General features: G+C 40.5%; 1 protein-coding gene across 1 annotated transcript in view; it reads right to left on the minus strand.

The window, feature by feature from the left end:
• Positions 1-14,587, minus strand: part of LOC129252996 (muscle segmentation homeobox) — a 54,913-nt gene extending 40,326 nt beyond the window's left edge. The window contains exon 1 of the mRNA XM_054891205.1: positions 13,041-14,587. Coding sequence (XP_054747180.1) covers positions 13,041-14,421 — 1,381 coding nt within the window. The 5' untranslated portion in view covers positions 14,422-14,587. The remainder of the gene's footprint in view (positions 1-13,040) is intronic.
• Positions 14,588-17,062: the final 2,475 nt, after the last annotated feature.

The following is a 17,062-nucleotide window of genomic DNA, read 5'->3' on the forward strand; positions in this document are numbered from 1 at the left end:
GGATGAAAGGAAATTCACCGTTGGTGAATAAAGAAACAATTTAATTAAAGTATTTCATTGACTTTAAAGACGCTTTCAATAGCACGACGAGAGTACTAAGTTTTGTATACCTGCGAGACTCAGATGGATATGCAGAATGGCACTGGACACGATTATTAAAACAAAAATAATAATAATTATTGCGTACACTTCTGTTTAGGCGTTTGGCCGAGCTTCTCCTCCTATTTGCAGAGTGCGTCTTGATGTTGGTGCACAAATGGAAGAGCGTACAGTTTTTAGCCGACTCCGAATGGCAAATGGTTTTTTATGAGCAGCTTTCTCGTGGGTAGAAATGCACTCGGAGGTTTGTCATTGCCTGCCGAGCGGCGATTGGTATTAGAAAAAACTATTGCATGTATGGAGATTCGAAACGACGCAGTCCAGAAACTAATCCATTCAGCTACGGCAAAAGTGACTATTAGCTATGTATACATTGGGCAGGGCTCTTCGAGCTATTCGAAATCAAAGCTGTTTTTAGAGAGAGCGACATAATTTCCTATGAGCTCTTCAATTTGATATTAGAAAATGCATATTTCTACCAATTTGTAGCGCAGCGGCATCGCGTGAAGCAAATGCACTGTGGTGGATTCGATGATAGCGTAAAACATCAAATAAAGCAATATTTTTGTCTAATCGCGGTCGATGATAGACAGGCGTATTTCTGCCAGGAAGAGACGTATGCGGTAAAGCTCGAAGTATCTGGGTATCTCCGAAGAGAACTTGAAGACACAGACTGCCAAAAGCCAAGTAAAAGAATAATCTGTTCCACGTGAGCTTTCAGCATACCTTCCGCTGTCTGTGCTACCAGTAGCAGATACCACTTCGATTATTTTCAGGACTGAAGAGGATTGATTTTAAAGATTTTTTAATGTTAATAGTGGTTAAACTGGTTCTTTAATACAGGGTTTTTGGTACCGCTACTATCAGCAGTGAGTGCACTTCTTCTTTTAACAGAAGATACTCGTCCCTCTCGAAGCAGTGAAGGAATTTACTTAGGTAGTTCAGTAGCAAAGTGGCTCCGGGCGCTGGTGTGTGTGATGAAGGTGTTATCCAATAATCGGACGAGATGGCGCGTAGGTGCTGTTGGTGCCCTATGCTCCACTAGGGATTCAAGGAATCAATGATGATGATGACTCGTCTTGTCCACGGCTTGCTGCGCTTCTTTATCAAGTCTAGAATGGGCACAACTAATGGTGCGGTTATTGAAGCTGATGATTTCGAAATTAGGCCCGCATTAGGTTGCAAAATAATAAAATTTGTTTGACCTGAAGAAGCGCAGCGTTTCTATTGGCAGAGTGCAGACGTGAAGTCGTGTGGCGGTCGCTGCGTTAAACTGTCAACCGCAGTTGTTAAGGGTGATAAATAAAAATAAAAAAAATTGGCAAGACAAAGAGCGGGCACTCGAGAGTGTAGAAGTGGGGATAATTCGACTGGAGGTAAATCGTTGGATCACGCTTGTTATGTTAGAGACCTCCCACGCCCGACAACACTAACAGTCCACAAGATGCTCATCTCATCCATACTACTCTATGGCGCTGAAGCATGGGTTGTCTCGCAGACTGATGCAGCCACTCTTGGGGTAGTCGAGAGACAGATGCTTCGGAAAATCTACTGTCCTCTTCGTATTGTCGATAAATACCGTCGCCTAATGAACCACGAGCTGTATGAGCTATACGACGATGTGGACATAGTGAAGCGCATCAGCGTTTGAGCTGGCTGGACCACGTCGAGCGTAAGGATGCAGAAACTTCAGCGAAGAAGGTATACATATGGCACAATGACGAGAGGGAACACCATGCCTCCGATGGAAGAGCCAAGTCGAAGACGCGCGCAAAGCAGAGACGCCTGGCGAGACTTGTGATGCTTGATCAGGTCATGTACCTACATAAGTATCAGAAGTAAGTAAATATAAAATATATAAATTTTCGATCAATGTGAAATCAGTGTTCTTGTTGACACTCTGAGTGCTGAATCGCATAAATTTTCCAGAAACTTCTAACTTAATGCGCAGATTATATTCAGTCGACTACATATCGATGGTTTTCGAGAAAAGCGACACAACTCAAAATTAACTCAAATTCGGAGTTTTGCCGTTAAAAGCAAAAATCAACTACAGAGTTTATATATTTTTATCTGGAAAAGCGTCATAAGCGAATCTTGAAGCACTTCTGAGAGATGGCGTTAGTGTCGTTTTGTCAGGTGATCGAATTGGCGCGTCAATTATCTAGAAAACTGACCCACCTCAGTATTTTGTATTTTTGAATTATGTCACTTTTCTCGAAAACCATCGATATTTCTAAGCTTTAGCTATTTATTTATTTATTTTGTAATTTCAATTAGTTTTGTATACAAATATTGTTCATACTACAACAAAAATCATAAAAAGCAAAGCCTCAAACTTTGCATAAAATTAAAAAAAAAACTCGGCAAATTTTCATCAAAATGTCACTCTTTTTACTCCGAATTTAAAAAAAAAATCAGTAATGCAGCTTCAAAAATCATTGAATTTTGGTATAATAAAGTGCAAGTTTTAAATAGATCAAACATCACACTGATTTTTGAAATTTTTTTCCGACACAGTCTTGTGAATTTTCTCCATTTAATGCCCACTCCACATTTTTTTAGACGGAAGAAAACACATAGAATTTTTAGAAAATTTTAGCGTATGCAGTTTTATATATCATTAAATTTTGGTGCAATAAAGTGCAAGTTTTAAGTAGATCAAAAATCACACTGATTTTTGAAATTTTTTTGTGACACAGTCTTGTGAATTTTTTCCATTTAATGCCTACTCCACATTTGTTTTTATATGGAAGAAGACAACCAACACCGTCAGCAGACAAAATTGTCAAAAATCAAAGCAATTTTTATACCCCTCCTGAAAGGGTTTCTTCTAAGATTTGAGCGTAACTGGTTATAAGGATATATTTATGGCATCAAAAGCCTCCGTTATAGTCGTTTGAGGGAATTTAGTTCACTACTTTCTTGTCTTCACCTGACCATTGCAAGGCGAAGCCTGTAGTATTTACCTATGTTTTTTAGAGTATTTTTTTTAACTTTTGCTCTTCTCTAAGAAGCACAACTGAATAACATAGAAATCTACTACGGAGAAAATTATCCTCTGTCAATATTAAAACAACCCAAGCTGACCAAGATTACTTCCTACCTTTGTTTCTGTTCCTTTGTTACTTACAGTTGGTAACAAATGGCTGCAGCGCTAGAAACCGCTAGAAGTGGCAAAACAGTACCATGAAAACATTGTAACTAATGCAACGGTAATTAAAGAAAGATGTCTTTGAATTTAATTTGAATACAATTTTCTTACTAGGGAAACGTTTTTGCCCTTCTTTAATTATAATTTTATTGGCAAAATTGCTGTACAAGTAAACATAGTGCAACGCACTATCCACGAATCGCTAATTAACGATGATTGTATTTTATGACGATGATTGTATTTTATGCAAGGAATCCACCAAAGGTATTCAACTGATTTTCGAGTCCCAGCTTTGAAGTAGCAAAGCAAGTAATTAGCTTTTGGAATAATTTGTTCTACTTGCACTTCCTCTTTTTCAACATTTTATGGAGTATCACCCGCCAGTCTTGGGCTAGTTGCTAAATTAAATGCTCATTGCTGCTTTTGCCAAAGAAAAAAGCGGCGCGCGGCAAGTAAATAAGTACGCGTACAATTAAATTAAGTTGCCGCGTATGTGACGTTAGACAAAAGGCGAAAAATCATGCACTATACAAACAACGAGCGTACAAGCCTCACATGCATACACACATAACGGCAACGTTATGCACATCGTAGGTAAGTGTATGAAAACGTGAAATGCTTGGAGTGCAAAATTGAAAAGGGCCGCACAGGCAGCGCCTGCATGCATTTCATTTCATTTCATTTGTGCCGCTGGCAATTGGACTCACACATAGAAACGGTGTACGAAAAAAAAACATGCATACAAATGTGTGTTAAATACACACGTTTTTCTGCACTCAAACTCAAAACAGTAGCTGACACTTTGACTTGGACTGGACTTTGGATACTTTGACTTTTGCGCGCTGCACTCCTTGCTGTTTCTGTTGCTGCCCCAGGTCCCACATGTCACTCACAGAGTGCGTCCGTTCAAAAGGTGCCACAAATGCGCTTGTATCGCGCTTTGCCGCATCGTTGACAAAGTGTTGAACGTAGCAAAAACGAGTGTGGCCGCCACCGCCTTCGAGGCAGAAATGTATGAAATGCAGCGCGCAAATGTGTGTGGCTTTTTGCATACAATTAATGTTTTTTGTGCTGCGCTGTGGTTGGTCCGCTATTTCGAATGAATTTTAAGAAGCTTTGCCGGGCAGTCGGTGAGACCGTTGAGTGGTGGGTAAAGTGTAAGAACAAAAGTTTATTTATTAACTTCAAAACACTCTATTGCATATACTTATGCACTTATATACTATATATGTATGTGTGTAAAAATAAGCGTGAAGGAAGTGCGCGTCAGCCAAGCGAAAGGTGAAAGAAAACTGCCAGTTTTTACTATGAACGTAAAAGAAATTTTGATTGAAAAGAAAAATGTTTGCATAAAGAAGTGAGCGTATTTTAAGAGTGTGAATTGTGCATTAAGTGTGACAAGATTTGAATCAATGTGCGTTGCAACAAAAAAACAAGTTAAAAAAAAAAAACTAAAAAGTGAAAAAAAAATGCGTGGCAATTGCAGCACAGCATTGAAAAACGAGGAGTTGATTTACCCTGTGGCTCTCCGCCAATACATGGGCTGAAAAGTGCTGGGCCTAACAGATAGATGGCACTCGTTTCATTGCATTAAGCTCTTTTTCAGTTAGTACTAACCTTAAAAAGACAGCCGTTAAAATTTCATGATATTCTATTCATTGGTTCGTTATTGCGCTAAGAGTGACGCTAGTTTTGTTATTTTCAAAATGGATCAAAAAGAGTTTTGTGTTTTAATTTTACATGGTTTCTTGTTGGGGAAAAATACCGTTCAAGCGAAGCTATGGCTTGAAAAGTCTGCTGGGGACTCCGCTTCATTAGAAAAAACATTTAAAAGATGATTTGGATGACGCAATGGACTTCCAAATGACGTCCACAAAACGTAAATAAAACAAATCCACAAAAATCGTTTTGAATGATTAAATAATCGATTGCTGACATCGTAAAGATATCAAAAGAACGTTTCGGCTTTATATTGCATCAGCATTTGGCTACGAAAAAACTCTAGTCGAAGTGGGTGCCGCAATTGCTCACTGTTTTGTTTCATCAAGACATCGCACTGTGTCACAAGTCAATCAAAACAATGGCAGAACCACATAAATTGAACTTCGAATTGCTCCCACATCCTCCGTATTCGCCAGATTTGGCTCCCAGCGCCTACTGGCTATTCGCAGACCTAAAAGAAATGCTCGCCGGTAAGAAATTTTGCTCAAATGAAGAGGCTATCGCTGAAACTGAGGCCTATTTTGAGCCAAAAGATAAATCGTTCCACAAAAGTGGTATTGAAATGTTAGATCGTCGCTGTAATGATTGCTTTGCTCCTGATGGAAATTACGTTGATGAATAAAGCTAGTTTGAACAAAAACAAAAAAAAAAAAAAAACGTGTTTCCTTTGTTAGGCCCGGGACTTAACATAACTTAAAGACTTGAAAATAAAATCATACATGGCAGCGCTATCAATTTTAGACAATTTCCTCAAAAAGTAAATTTGCATCGATGCTGCACTTCGTTCGGCTAATTAGAGAACCGGAAGAGCGCGGTCATTTTGACGCGGCAATCAGCCAAATTGTTGGAGACCAAACATTTATGTATGGGTTCACACATTTAATTACGTCTGCCTGCGTATGTGTAAGTGTGTGTGCCATAGCGCCCATATGGGCATTTTATTGCATTTAATATGATAATTGCACGCATTTCGAGTGGCCGCGCGGTCGGAGCGGAAAATGTCACAAGCAAAAACGGGAAGCGCTGCCTATGGGTACACTCAAAACGCGCACATACTTAAGTATGTATATATGTGTGTATATGCGGAACTTGAAAAAAATGTGAGTACGTTTAAGTGTTGTTAATGCTGCTGCCGCTGCTGTCGTTGTTGTTGTTGTTGTGCTGCCCCCATATCGTAATTGCATATTAACTCCAATCAGCCGAACACAATTGCTCGTTTACGGCCATTTCGCGCGCAGTCCAATTGATATTGCAGACATTTCAGATGTAAAATAAAAGCAACAACAATAACGACAATGACAACTACTACACACATACCCGCACATAGGTACATATGTATGTGTGCGTACAAACGAGCTACGCCGAAAAAGAATGAACTGTAATTGTTTGCTAAAAAAAAGACAAACATTAATATGTATGTATGTGTGTATGTTTGTATGTATGAACGCACTGCGGACAACCAAAATCCAGCAATGAGTCGCTTACAGCACAACCGACAACCAACCGGAGGAGTCTCAATAAGCTTTCCAGCCAGCCAATCAACCCACCAACCACCACACTTTGCTTATCCAATTATAATGTGCGTGCATGTGTGTGTATGTGTGTCTTTGATGCTTTTCCCGCTGCTGCATACGCTAATGGTGGTTGCGTTGACTTTTGTTTTGTTGTACTGTAGTGTAGTTGTTGAGTGCTATTAGTGCTTTTGCTGCTCTTGCTTTTGCTTTAGGTGGTGCCTTTGGCTGATGGCAGCAGGGCTGTTAGGCATTAATGGCGACACCAGCAGCCGTGCGTACATATATTTAGCTTTTGGCATTTCGAAATGTAAAAATTGAAAAAGAGAAAAAAGAACAACAGAAAATTGTCAAATAATTGTCAATGATTCAATGAAGCGCTCGCTCGTTGGCTTACTTGTGCTGGGGTTAACAGCAGCGGTCAGCATTTTACGGAATTCATTAAAATTTTTGTGTAAAATTCTGGCGCTTTTGAATGCTTGAATTGGATTTCTTATTTTGCTGTTTATGCGTTTTTTATTTGATGTTGAAAATAAGGAAACGCGTAAGAAATGGTCGGGTGAGTAATTGTTACATATATATAAATATGCATGTGTAAGTCATTTAATTGCACGCAAATGCTGTGATAACTGGAAACTGCTACTTTTCTAATATTTAAATTTTGTATTTCAAAGAATTTCTTTAGAAAATTAGATTTTTTTTGCGGGCAGGGAAATGTTGCTACCACTGCCGAGTGGGGTTGTGCGTGACCAACATTCGGTTGAGAGCAAATTTTTTTCCTTAATAGCGCTCGCTGTTCAGGAGGTAATTGCAAGCGCACGCCGTCATTTCTGCTATGAAAACCATCTACTAAGGCGGCATATATTTATGTATGTATGAATGGGATGTAAGTACCTGCCGATTTATGGGAATAGACCTCAAGGCGCGCACAACTAATTCTCCTTTCATGGATCCGTGCCTATTATTGCTTCAATTTGATTTATTTAACAGGAAATTATTTCAAAAGCAAATTATTTCAACAGAATTTTTCGGAAAGCTCATATTTCGACTGTACACGTAACTTTATGGAGGCCATATATAAGTACGAGAGACTGGATCCAAATATAAACAGATAATATTATTGGGTATGGGAATAAGTTTCCGTTCTTTCTTAGCCAAAGTTACGAATTATTTAAACAATTAAATTAATTTACTCCATCTTTACATCCGGATTCCTCTGACGAAAAGTTCGAGTTCTTTTGACTCGATTCATTCATTGAGCCAATATGCGATGCTCTCGTAAGAAGTGAACCGCTCTTCAATAAGGGCTCACTGCATTGATTGGAACAGATGCTAATCCCAAGGTGCAATGTCTGGGAAATACGGCGGGCGGGGCAAGATTTCCCAGTTCAGTCCCTCTAAATATTTCTGGACCGATTTAGTAACGTGTGGCCTGGCGTTGTCATGCAGCAAAATCAGTTTGTCTTGTCTACGGTCCCACTCCGGCCGCTTTTCTTAGAGAGCTGGATTCAAACGCATTAGCTGTAGTCGGTAACGATCGCCAGAGATGGTTTCAAATGCTTTAAGGAGTTCATAATAGATGACAACCTTCTGATCCCACCAGATGCAAAATATTAACCTTGAAGCATGAATATTTTTTTTCGCTGTCGATGGAACTGGTTAACCCGGCAGGCTCCAACATTTGCGACGCTCGGCGCTATCATAATAGATCCTTTTGGCGATGCGATGCAGAAAACCTTTTCTTTTCTGCCGTTCAAGAAGCATCTCACACGTCACCAAACGTCTCTCGATATCTCTAACGTTTACCGACGGTGGGCGTAAACGCCCTTAAATAATTTACTTGTGTTAAATTGTTTTTTTTTTTGTATTTTTTAATTAAAAACTGAATGTATGTGTGAAATATTTACATATACAACCAATACAAAAATCGTCAGACAATGCAAAGAAGAACTCAATGCTTTAGCGCGTACGCCAGACATCACTCTCATCTGGGTATCTGGCCATAGGAACATAGAAGGAAATGAGAAAGCTGATGAGCTGGCAAGACAGTTGGCATCCTAAGCAAATCCGAAGCAGTAAAAATAGGCTGTTCTCAAGGCGTGCGCAAAAGGGAGATCTGCACGCTATTCCAGCAGCAGGCCGTTCACAGGTGGTCAGCTGGACTAACACGAGTACCTGCAAAATAACTAAGCAAACGAGGCCCAATTTCAACAAATCCAGAACTGACGAGTTGTTGATAAAAGCCAGGAGCTGACATATCCAGAATTACGTCAACAATAACCGGCCACTGACTGGCCTTTAGTCTCCATGCCAGGAAGATGGGCTGGCTGGCCGTACAACGAAAGATGTAGAAGTTGCAATCAAGAAGAATCTAAGGAAACCGTGCTTCAGTATCTGTGAGAGTGCCCAAGTCTGGGTGCTCTACGACACACAATGCTGGGGGTCAATTGGGTCTGCGCCGTGTGACTCAGATACAGTTGATTTGTTTGATGAAAATTGCTCGTTACTATTTTTATGTTTTATTAAAACGTGACTCCTTCGCTAGGATGAGCCAAAGTTGGCCAAGTTGGCCTCAGAGCCCGTTCTGGACATGGAAAAGGTAGGCATCTCAGACAATGCACTCTGCCCAGCTTGTGAAGAGGAGGATGAGACGGCGTACCACTTTCTGTGCCTCTGCTCCGCCTTCGCTCGAATCAGGCTTGAGGTCTTTGGCATTGATGTGTGAAGAAGTGGCCACCTTGGCCACTCAGATTTCTTCGTAGGTCGGGTAGATTTAAAGAAAATCAAAAAGGGAATCCGAATGCAGTGCGGTGGACTTAATATAGGCTGAGTGCTGTGCTTACTAGTCTGTTCCGACAAAAAACCAAAAAAACAAAAAAAAAAAACACGTGTTTCTGTGAATCTTAAAGCTTAGTATTTGAAAAAAAAACTAATATGTAAAAAAAGTTAAGTTTAATTATTTTTTTTTATAAAAATATATTTTATTTTACAATGAAAATCACATAAATCCATGTTTAAAACTTTTTTTTAAACATTTTATACTTCCATCTTACAACTGGAACGAATGTTTTTTCGAAATTTGAATTTTGATAGAAAAATTCTCAAACTTTTATAAAATTTGTGCAAAGTTTCAACTTTTTTTTTATATGGTTTTTGTTATAAGGGAAATTAATTTTTATAAAAAAAATTATGGACTTTAAAAAACTAATACAAAACAGTCAAAACTTGTTAATATGCGCGCTTTTACAATTTTCCAGCGGAGTGTATAATTGAATAATTTGAATAGAGTGGTATTGGGCGGTTATGCCTTTGAGCACTAATGCATTGCTTCAAATAACAATATTTATCTAAAATCAATTAAAAATTTTATATTTCAAGTTAAAAATCGGCTATTGCTTATTTAAATAAGATTTAAATAAAATAAATAATATTAAATAAAAGTACCAGATTTTACAATACAGAGAAGATTTGCCACAAACACAGCATTTGCCGAAGCTACGACCATTACTAGACTTTTTTCTGCTTTAATTTGTAAAATATTCTTGTATTCAAGACGCATACCGCAAATTGGAATAGAGGCTGAGTCAAACACCTAATAAAGGATGCTTTGGGTGATTTGTTTCAGCTGCATAAGAACTATCGGCATGGATAACCTCCTGTTTGACAGCTGAGAATGCCAAGCTCTGCAGACATTTCTATTCACTTAGGTTTGGCAAGTCATCTAGAAACGTTTAACGCCAGAACAATGCGTCCGAATTGTGGAAATTTACTTTAAAAAATAAAATAAAATAAAATAGAAATAAATCAGTTGGCAAAGTTCGCATAGCAAAGTGTTGAAGAAGCCGCCGAAATGTCGTAAGGATCTTGGCGTGCGTGCCTATAAAATACAGCTCGTGCAAGAATTGAAGCCAAATGCCCATCGTTTGCGTTGCATTTTTGCTGATTGAGCTCATTGAGATTTTTTATTCAGATTTATTGAAAAAAGTTGTCAAAATTGGACTGATTAAATGGCCCATGTAACACGTAGCCGCGGCGAATGTATGCCGGATGTCATCTCTAAAAAATAAATGCCATGAAATTATCAACCAGATTATAAGAAAAAAAAAATTTACAGCAATTTAGCTCTTTTGTTTTATCAAATTAAATTCTCAAGCTTTTGCCTATTTATTTTTGATAAGTATATTAAAAAAAAAAAAATAAATGGAAATTGCATAAAAACTAAAAAAATGAACTTTTCTCTATAGAAAACCTAAATTTAAGAAATAATATTAAATTTTGATAATAAGGGCAGTCGATTTTGAGTCCGAACATTGTAATTTCAATAAGAACACTTCTTCTTCCTCTTAATTGGCGCTATAACCGCTTATGCGATTTTGGCCGATTTTAACAAAGCGCGCCAGTCGTTTCTTTCTCGAGCTAACCGGCGCCAGTTGGACACACCAAGTGAAGCCAAGTCCTTCTCCACCTGATCTTTCCAACGCAGTGGAGGCCTTCCTCTTCCTCTGATACCACCAGCTGGTACCGCATCAAATACTTTCAGAGCCGGAGCGTTGTTCCATATGTAGAAGTCCACGCAAGTGGGGAAAGTTACTGATCGTCATTCACTTGGGAATGACCAGGACGATTCTCCTGTATATGGTTCAAGCAGCTCACAACGTCCGGGATTAGCCAACGTATCCTCTGGGTAGCTTCCGAACACCCGTTCGGGAGTGAGCTAACGTGAGAAGGCGAAGCATTCCAGCATAGCTGGTTGTGCGCTGGGTTTGGGACCCGCCACTTAAAAATCTACCCCAATGAAAAGATTAAAAAAGCCTGGGATGAGACCTCCCAATAAGAACACTGGTTTACAGTAAAAATGGGCACCTGCTGCCGCTATCCAATTTCTATGTAGAACCACACTCTCCGGTTCGGAAAAACCGATTTTATTTTGGAAATTAGCGTCAGGTATGCCTTTCAACAAATTTCGACTTCTGCTTCCATATTTGTCCATTATTTGTATGGAGTCGGAGCACTGTGCGCCGGTGAGTGAGTGGTTTATCATTAGAAGCGTATGATTGGCCAAACCTTCATCTTAATTCTTTATGTTTTTTCAAAGATTTTCCCTAATACTTCACAACTGCACGCGATGAATTTATTTGTCTTACCAAAGGCTTGTTTGTTTGTTTGTGTGTAAGTTGTTATGGGTCTAATAGACACGTTTATGACAGCACCAAAAAAAGACGTACAATGGAAATAATTAAATAAAATAGCGTTTGCTCCCCAAAAAGAAATGGCAAACCTACAAATGTACACTTGTGTTCACATAATTAAGCCAAATTGTCATTTTACAAACTTCGTAATATTTTTCAAGCAACATTTTTTTGCTTAAATTTTTTATAAATCAAAGTTCCAAACTCTGCAGGAATTTCGAAAAATTGTCATACAAAATTCCAAAATTTTAATCTTTAAATTCTTAGAAAATTTCTGGATATGTAGTTTTCTAGCCCAGTTTAGTTTTAGCTTAATAAAGTGCAAGTCTGAAGTCGCTCAAAAATCGCTTTGAGAATTGCTGAGAATTTTCTTCCCTATATAGCTGATATTTGGAATTGGAACCATGTAAATCTTCGAAATATTCTGTAACTCGGCAAGAAAAATGGTCAGCCAAGTCCGTACAAAACCTTTTGAGAAAAGCTACGCCCATTGCAAAAGCTATGGGGACTTTTCAGAGAAAAAGACTCTTGAGAACTTTCTCTGTAAATGTCCAGGTTTAGCAGCTAGGCGACTGTGGCCCTTGGGTGCACCTTTCTTCGACAGCCTGGGCAGTGCTTCAACCTTAATTCCATCAACATTCTCTCCAATACATCAACAGCTCTGACTGGCTGTGGATATCTGCCCGTCAGAGGTCTCAAAATGGTTACAAAACGGCGCTTTAGTGCTATTTGGGGCGCGCCAGAGTGGTACTTCAACCATTTCACCTATCCTAAATCTTTTAAATGCAATTTTTATGAAGTGTGCAGTTAGTTCTTGCAAATTTTGTCAATAAAAAATAATTTGTTAAAGTTAAATAAATTCGGACTTGAACTCGTCGGCTCCGTACAGGCATTTTTGATCTTAAAGAAACTGTCGATAAAATCACAGAAATAATCGAAGGTGACCGGCATTTTAGTAGTCGTAGCATCGCGCAGATCGACCATAAAACCATTCTTAACCATTTGTGCAAAAATTTTACGCAAAAATAATGGATTTCTTTCGGCGCTTTTTCTGTAGTCTTCCAACCAGCATTTTTCATTTTTTGTGCTTAAATTCAAATTTTTAATGCAAATGCAAATCATGCAAAACACAAATAATTAATAAAAAATAATCAGTCTTTCCAAATGAGACTTATTAAGGCCCCTATCTAAATATAGTATGGAATTTTATGCAGAAATAACACTTCACAATACTTTTACGTTCTTTCCAAAAACTAACTCATTTCAAAGCCATTTCCACTGCTCCCGGTTTGCCCGTCGGCTTTTGTCACGCACGCAGATACCCCTAGCTTAAGGTTACACAAAATAAGTATTCGCTTTACTTACCACCTCCACCGAATCCTTGTCCTGGAAACAGCCCAGGTGGTCCGAATGGTGGCATTTGACGCGCACCTGGCCACGGCACTCCACCGCCAATGCCACCCCACGCCACAGCGGCTGCCGCTAGCGCGCTAAACGGTGTCGGCCTAATGGGCACATGACCTGAAGCTGCCAGCGCAGCTGGGGAGAGTAGATGCGGTGAGTTGGTCATATGACTGCTAAGCACCTCTGGCGACTTGCTGCTATCCAAGCCATCTGGCGTCGAACGCGGCGAATCATCCGCATTCATATCTTCAATATCCACAATCGAATCCTCCTCTTCATCATGCTCGTGCTCACCATCATGCTCATGTTCATTGTATTCATCATCATACTCCAACTCGGAATCCACTGAGCTGCCGATGGGCGAATGACGTTCATGTTTGGCTAGCAGCGCTGTTGCGGACGATGAGGACGACGTTTCGGCGCTAGGACCGTTCATATGCACGCCTGGTGAACCGACACGCGCTGAAGAGTGTTGCTGTTGCGCATTGCTGCCTCCTTCCGTGGTAACTAGATTAGTGGGCGCTTCTGCTGAGCTGCCGCTCAGTGTATGACGTAAATGCGCTGATGTGACATGCAAATGAGGCGATGCGCCAGCATTAGCCGCTGCCGCAACGGCGGCTTGTTGCGCCGCAGCAGCGGCAGCCACAGCGGCGGCATGTTGTTGTTGCGCGTGTGCAGCTGCTGCAGCATGCAGTAAGTGCGCGTGATGTGCAACGGCGGCAGGATGAAAATGCGCATGAGGATGTGGATGTGACGGATGAGTAGAGTGGGGCGACGCATGGGGTGTGAGTGGATGCGCGGTTGGTGAGGCGGGCGAGGAACCGGCAGGCGAAACAGGTGATAACGTGACGGCTGGCGTGTTGTTGGACAAATTGCGTGGCTCCGTTTGCATCGCTTCGGCGCTGTGTGTGCGTGTGGGCGAAAGTGTAGCCGCTGGTCGCGTATCAGCCAAAAGTGAGGCGACACTGAAATTGCTTAAACGCGAGCTTGTCTTATTCAACTGATGATGCGGGTGACTATGCGGCGATTGTGTGTGCAACGGCATTAATTGTTGTTGCAGCGTTTGATGTTGCTGATGCGTTAGTAGGAGTGTGGAAGGTGATGTGGGGCTGCTGTTGCTGCTACTGCGATTTAAGTTGGAGTTGGCGCTGTTGTTGGTTGAGTTGTTGTTGCTGTTATTGCCGCTGATGAGGTGTGCAGGGCTAACAACAATCGCGCTGGGGCTGGTCATGGTCATGGCGGTGGTGATGGCAGCGGACGCGGTTTGCGGCGGTACCGTCGGACTTGTCATGCTTGTGCGTAAACCAGTGACCGTCATTCCTGTGGATGACAGCTTTAACATGGGGCAGCGAGGTGGCGAGGAGGAGTTTGGTTATGGCGGGGGGACTATTCGCAATTAATGTTTTGGGTAAGGGCACACTTTGGTTTCAATTGAAAATTGGGAATGAGTCAGAAAGCGTGCAGCAGATAAGAGTGGCGATTTCACAGTGGACACTCGATTAACTTGGCGTACCGCATTTTTCGTTTAGTTTTTGTTGAATTGGAAGTACAAAGCAACACATAAATTTGTCAAAGCTTTGCTTGGGTTCTGTGTTTTTTCACTTTAACTTTAAATCTTTTTTTTTTTTGTGTTTTTTTTTGTTTACGCTCAAATTGGGTAGTTTGCTTTGTTAGTCGGCAAATTTGTTTGCCTTCATTTATGGCGCCTAATTAATTTTAATTAATAATTAATGCGACCAAGCGTGCGCGCTCACATTGCCGTCACAAGAACAACAATAAAAAATTAATTCAGTAGTCAAAAATAAAAATAAACGAGTGTTTTCTTTTAACTTTGCACCACAAGGCGTTTGCGATTACTTATCAAGCATTTAACTTTCAAACTGCGAACAATGCACGTAATAATCAAACGCGACGCTCAACGATTTGTCACTTTTTAATGCCAACAATTGACTTGACGGTCTGCACTTTTGCTTTACTGCTGGCGTATCAAAAACATATGGCTGGCGAGCGTGCAAACGAACGAGCTACTACGGACTACACATCTGCTTGAGATCACGACTGGTCTATAACTGAATACTCACAATCCAACGCGACTGAGCGTTGCAACGCGCTGAGGCGTTTGTAGAAACAAAGTGAGCGCGGCCGCTCTGGGCAACGTGTCTCGCACACACATACACCCATACACACGAAGCTCGCACTAGACCGGTTTGGGGTGTGTGCCACCAGTAAGCAAGCAAGATATCCATTCAAGCAAACCGCCGCCGAGGGAAGAAAACAGGCCAGCAGCCAGTCACATTGGTCTGAACGTCCATTCATTGGAGTGCAGTGGTGAGACATGCACCACCACCGATACGGCAACCAGTAGCAACAATAACAAAAACAATAGCGATAGCAACAGCATAGATGCAAACATATGCAGGCAAGCGCTCGATTTGAAGGTGCGAGTGAGTAAATGAGACGTTCAGGCTGTACGCTCCACTCGCACTTTGGCACGAAAGCGGGTTGCTCTAATTGGTTTGTGGGCACAACATCAAGCAAACATTGATGGGGAAGTGTGAGTGAGATTGCGTCAGTGGGTGTGGGTTGGAGAGAAGTATAAATGTGTGTGTGAATGTGTGCTTAGCGGAGTAGCAAGCGCTTATGAGAGATGCACCAGAGGAATGAGCGCAATCAAATATGTAGCGCAATTAAAAATCGATGGAACACTAAATAATATAAAATTTCCTATCGAACTCAATTAAGCATAAGAGCCTCTCTAAATGAGTTTTCTAATATTGTAACAGCATTAGTACCAACAAAAACACTTACTTAGCCATATTAACAGTCACCCAAATATGCACTAACAAATTAAAAAGAAAAAAAACACACACACACACATAAGTGAGTGTTGTCATTGCTCGCATTATTGCTGCTCTCTTCGCACCTACTAATTGGTTAAGGCTAATTGTACAGTTTTTCGTGCTCTTTTACTCGTACACTCTTTTCAACATTTTCTCATTTTTCCTAGCATTTTTTATTTTACTCCTCAACGTACAAACACAAGCAATTCTTCACTCAGTCAGTGTCACTCACTTGCCATGGCTAATGGCAGGCAATTGGAAATGAGCCCTGGTTACCGCCCCTTGCAGTATGCTTACGAAAGTGCAGGCGCAATTACGCACGCATACAAGCGCATAAACACTCACAAAAGCACTTTCCGCATAAAGGCAACGAACGACTCGTTGCAATACAAGCACGCCGCTGTTACTCTCAGTGTTCAGAGGCTCACTGGAAGTCGAAAGCAATTTCCAGTGTGGTGAGTTTGCTTTGGTGCCATTTTTGGCTGGATATCAGCCCACTTAGGGTGGAAAATTTTCATCCAACCATTTATAAGCGTCGATTGTTTCTAATTGCATTTATTGCCACTGATAGCGTCTTTGTTGAGCACTTTTTAACGCAAAATAAGATACCCTGCAGGGATAGCTAATCGATTGGAAGAAAAACTCTTCATTTTATGTTTTTTAAGCAACTGCAGACCATATAACTAGATTTTCAGCAGCTAAAACAAGCTTTTACGGCAATATATTAAATCAGGGGTGAGCAACACGCGGACCACTTGCGCCCTTTAGCTATGCAAGGAACTTCAACAGGCAAAGACCTGTACGATGAACTAAAGTCTGTGTTGAACAATTTTTCAATTTTATTAACAAATATTATTGGGTTATCGATAGATGGAGCACGAGCATGAAGGTAGGTGTATCGGGAAGGCTATTTCAAGACATTAAGTGAAAGGTAATATTACGGGAAAGGGGAAGGCCGTATTCCTTAACCACTGCAGAATTCACCAGGAAACTTTGTGTGCGAAAAGATTAAGTTTGCTAAATGCCACAGTGCCATTTGAAAGGTGAAACCGGTGACTACAGAAACTTATGAAATTCTGAGTCATCTTTGATTTTGCCATTTTCGCTTGCCTTAATTTTTTTGTATTACTTGCAAGCTATCCT

This window comes from Anastrepha obliqua, chromosome 1 (assembly GCF_027943255.1).
Source record: "Anastrepha obliqua isolate idAnaObli1 chromosome 1, idAnaObli1_1.0, whole genome shotgun sequence".
Classification (NCBI taxonomy): Eukaryota; Metazoa; Arthropoda; class Insecta; order Diptera; family Tephritidae; genus Anastrepha; species Anastrepha obliqua.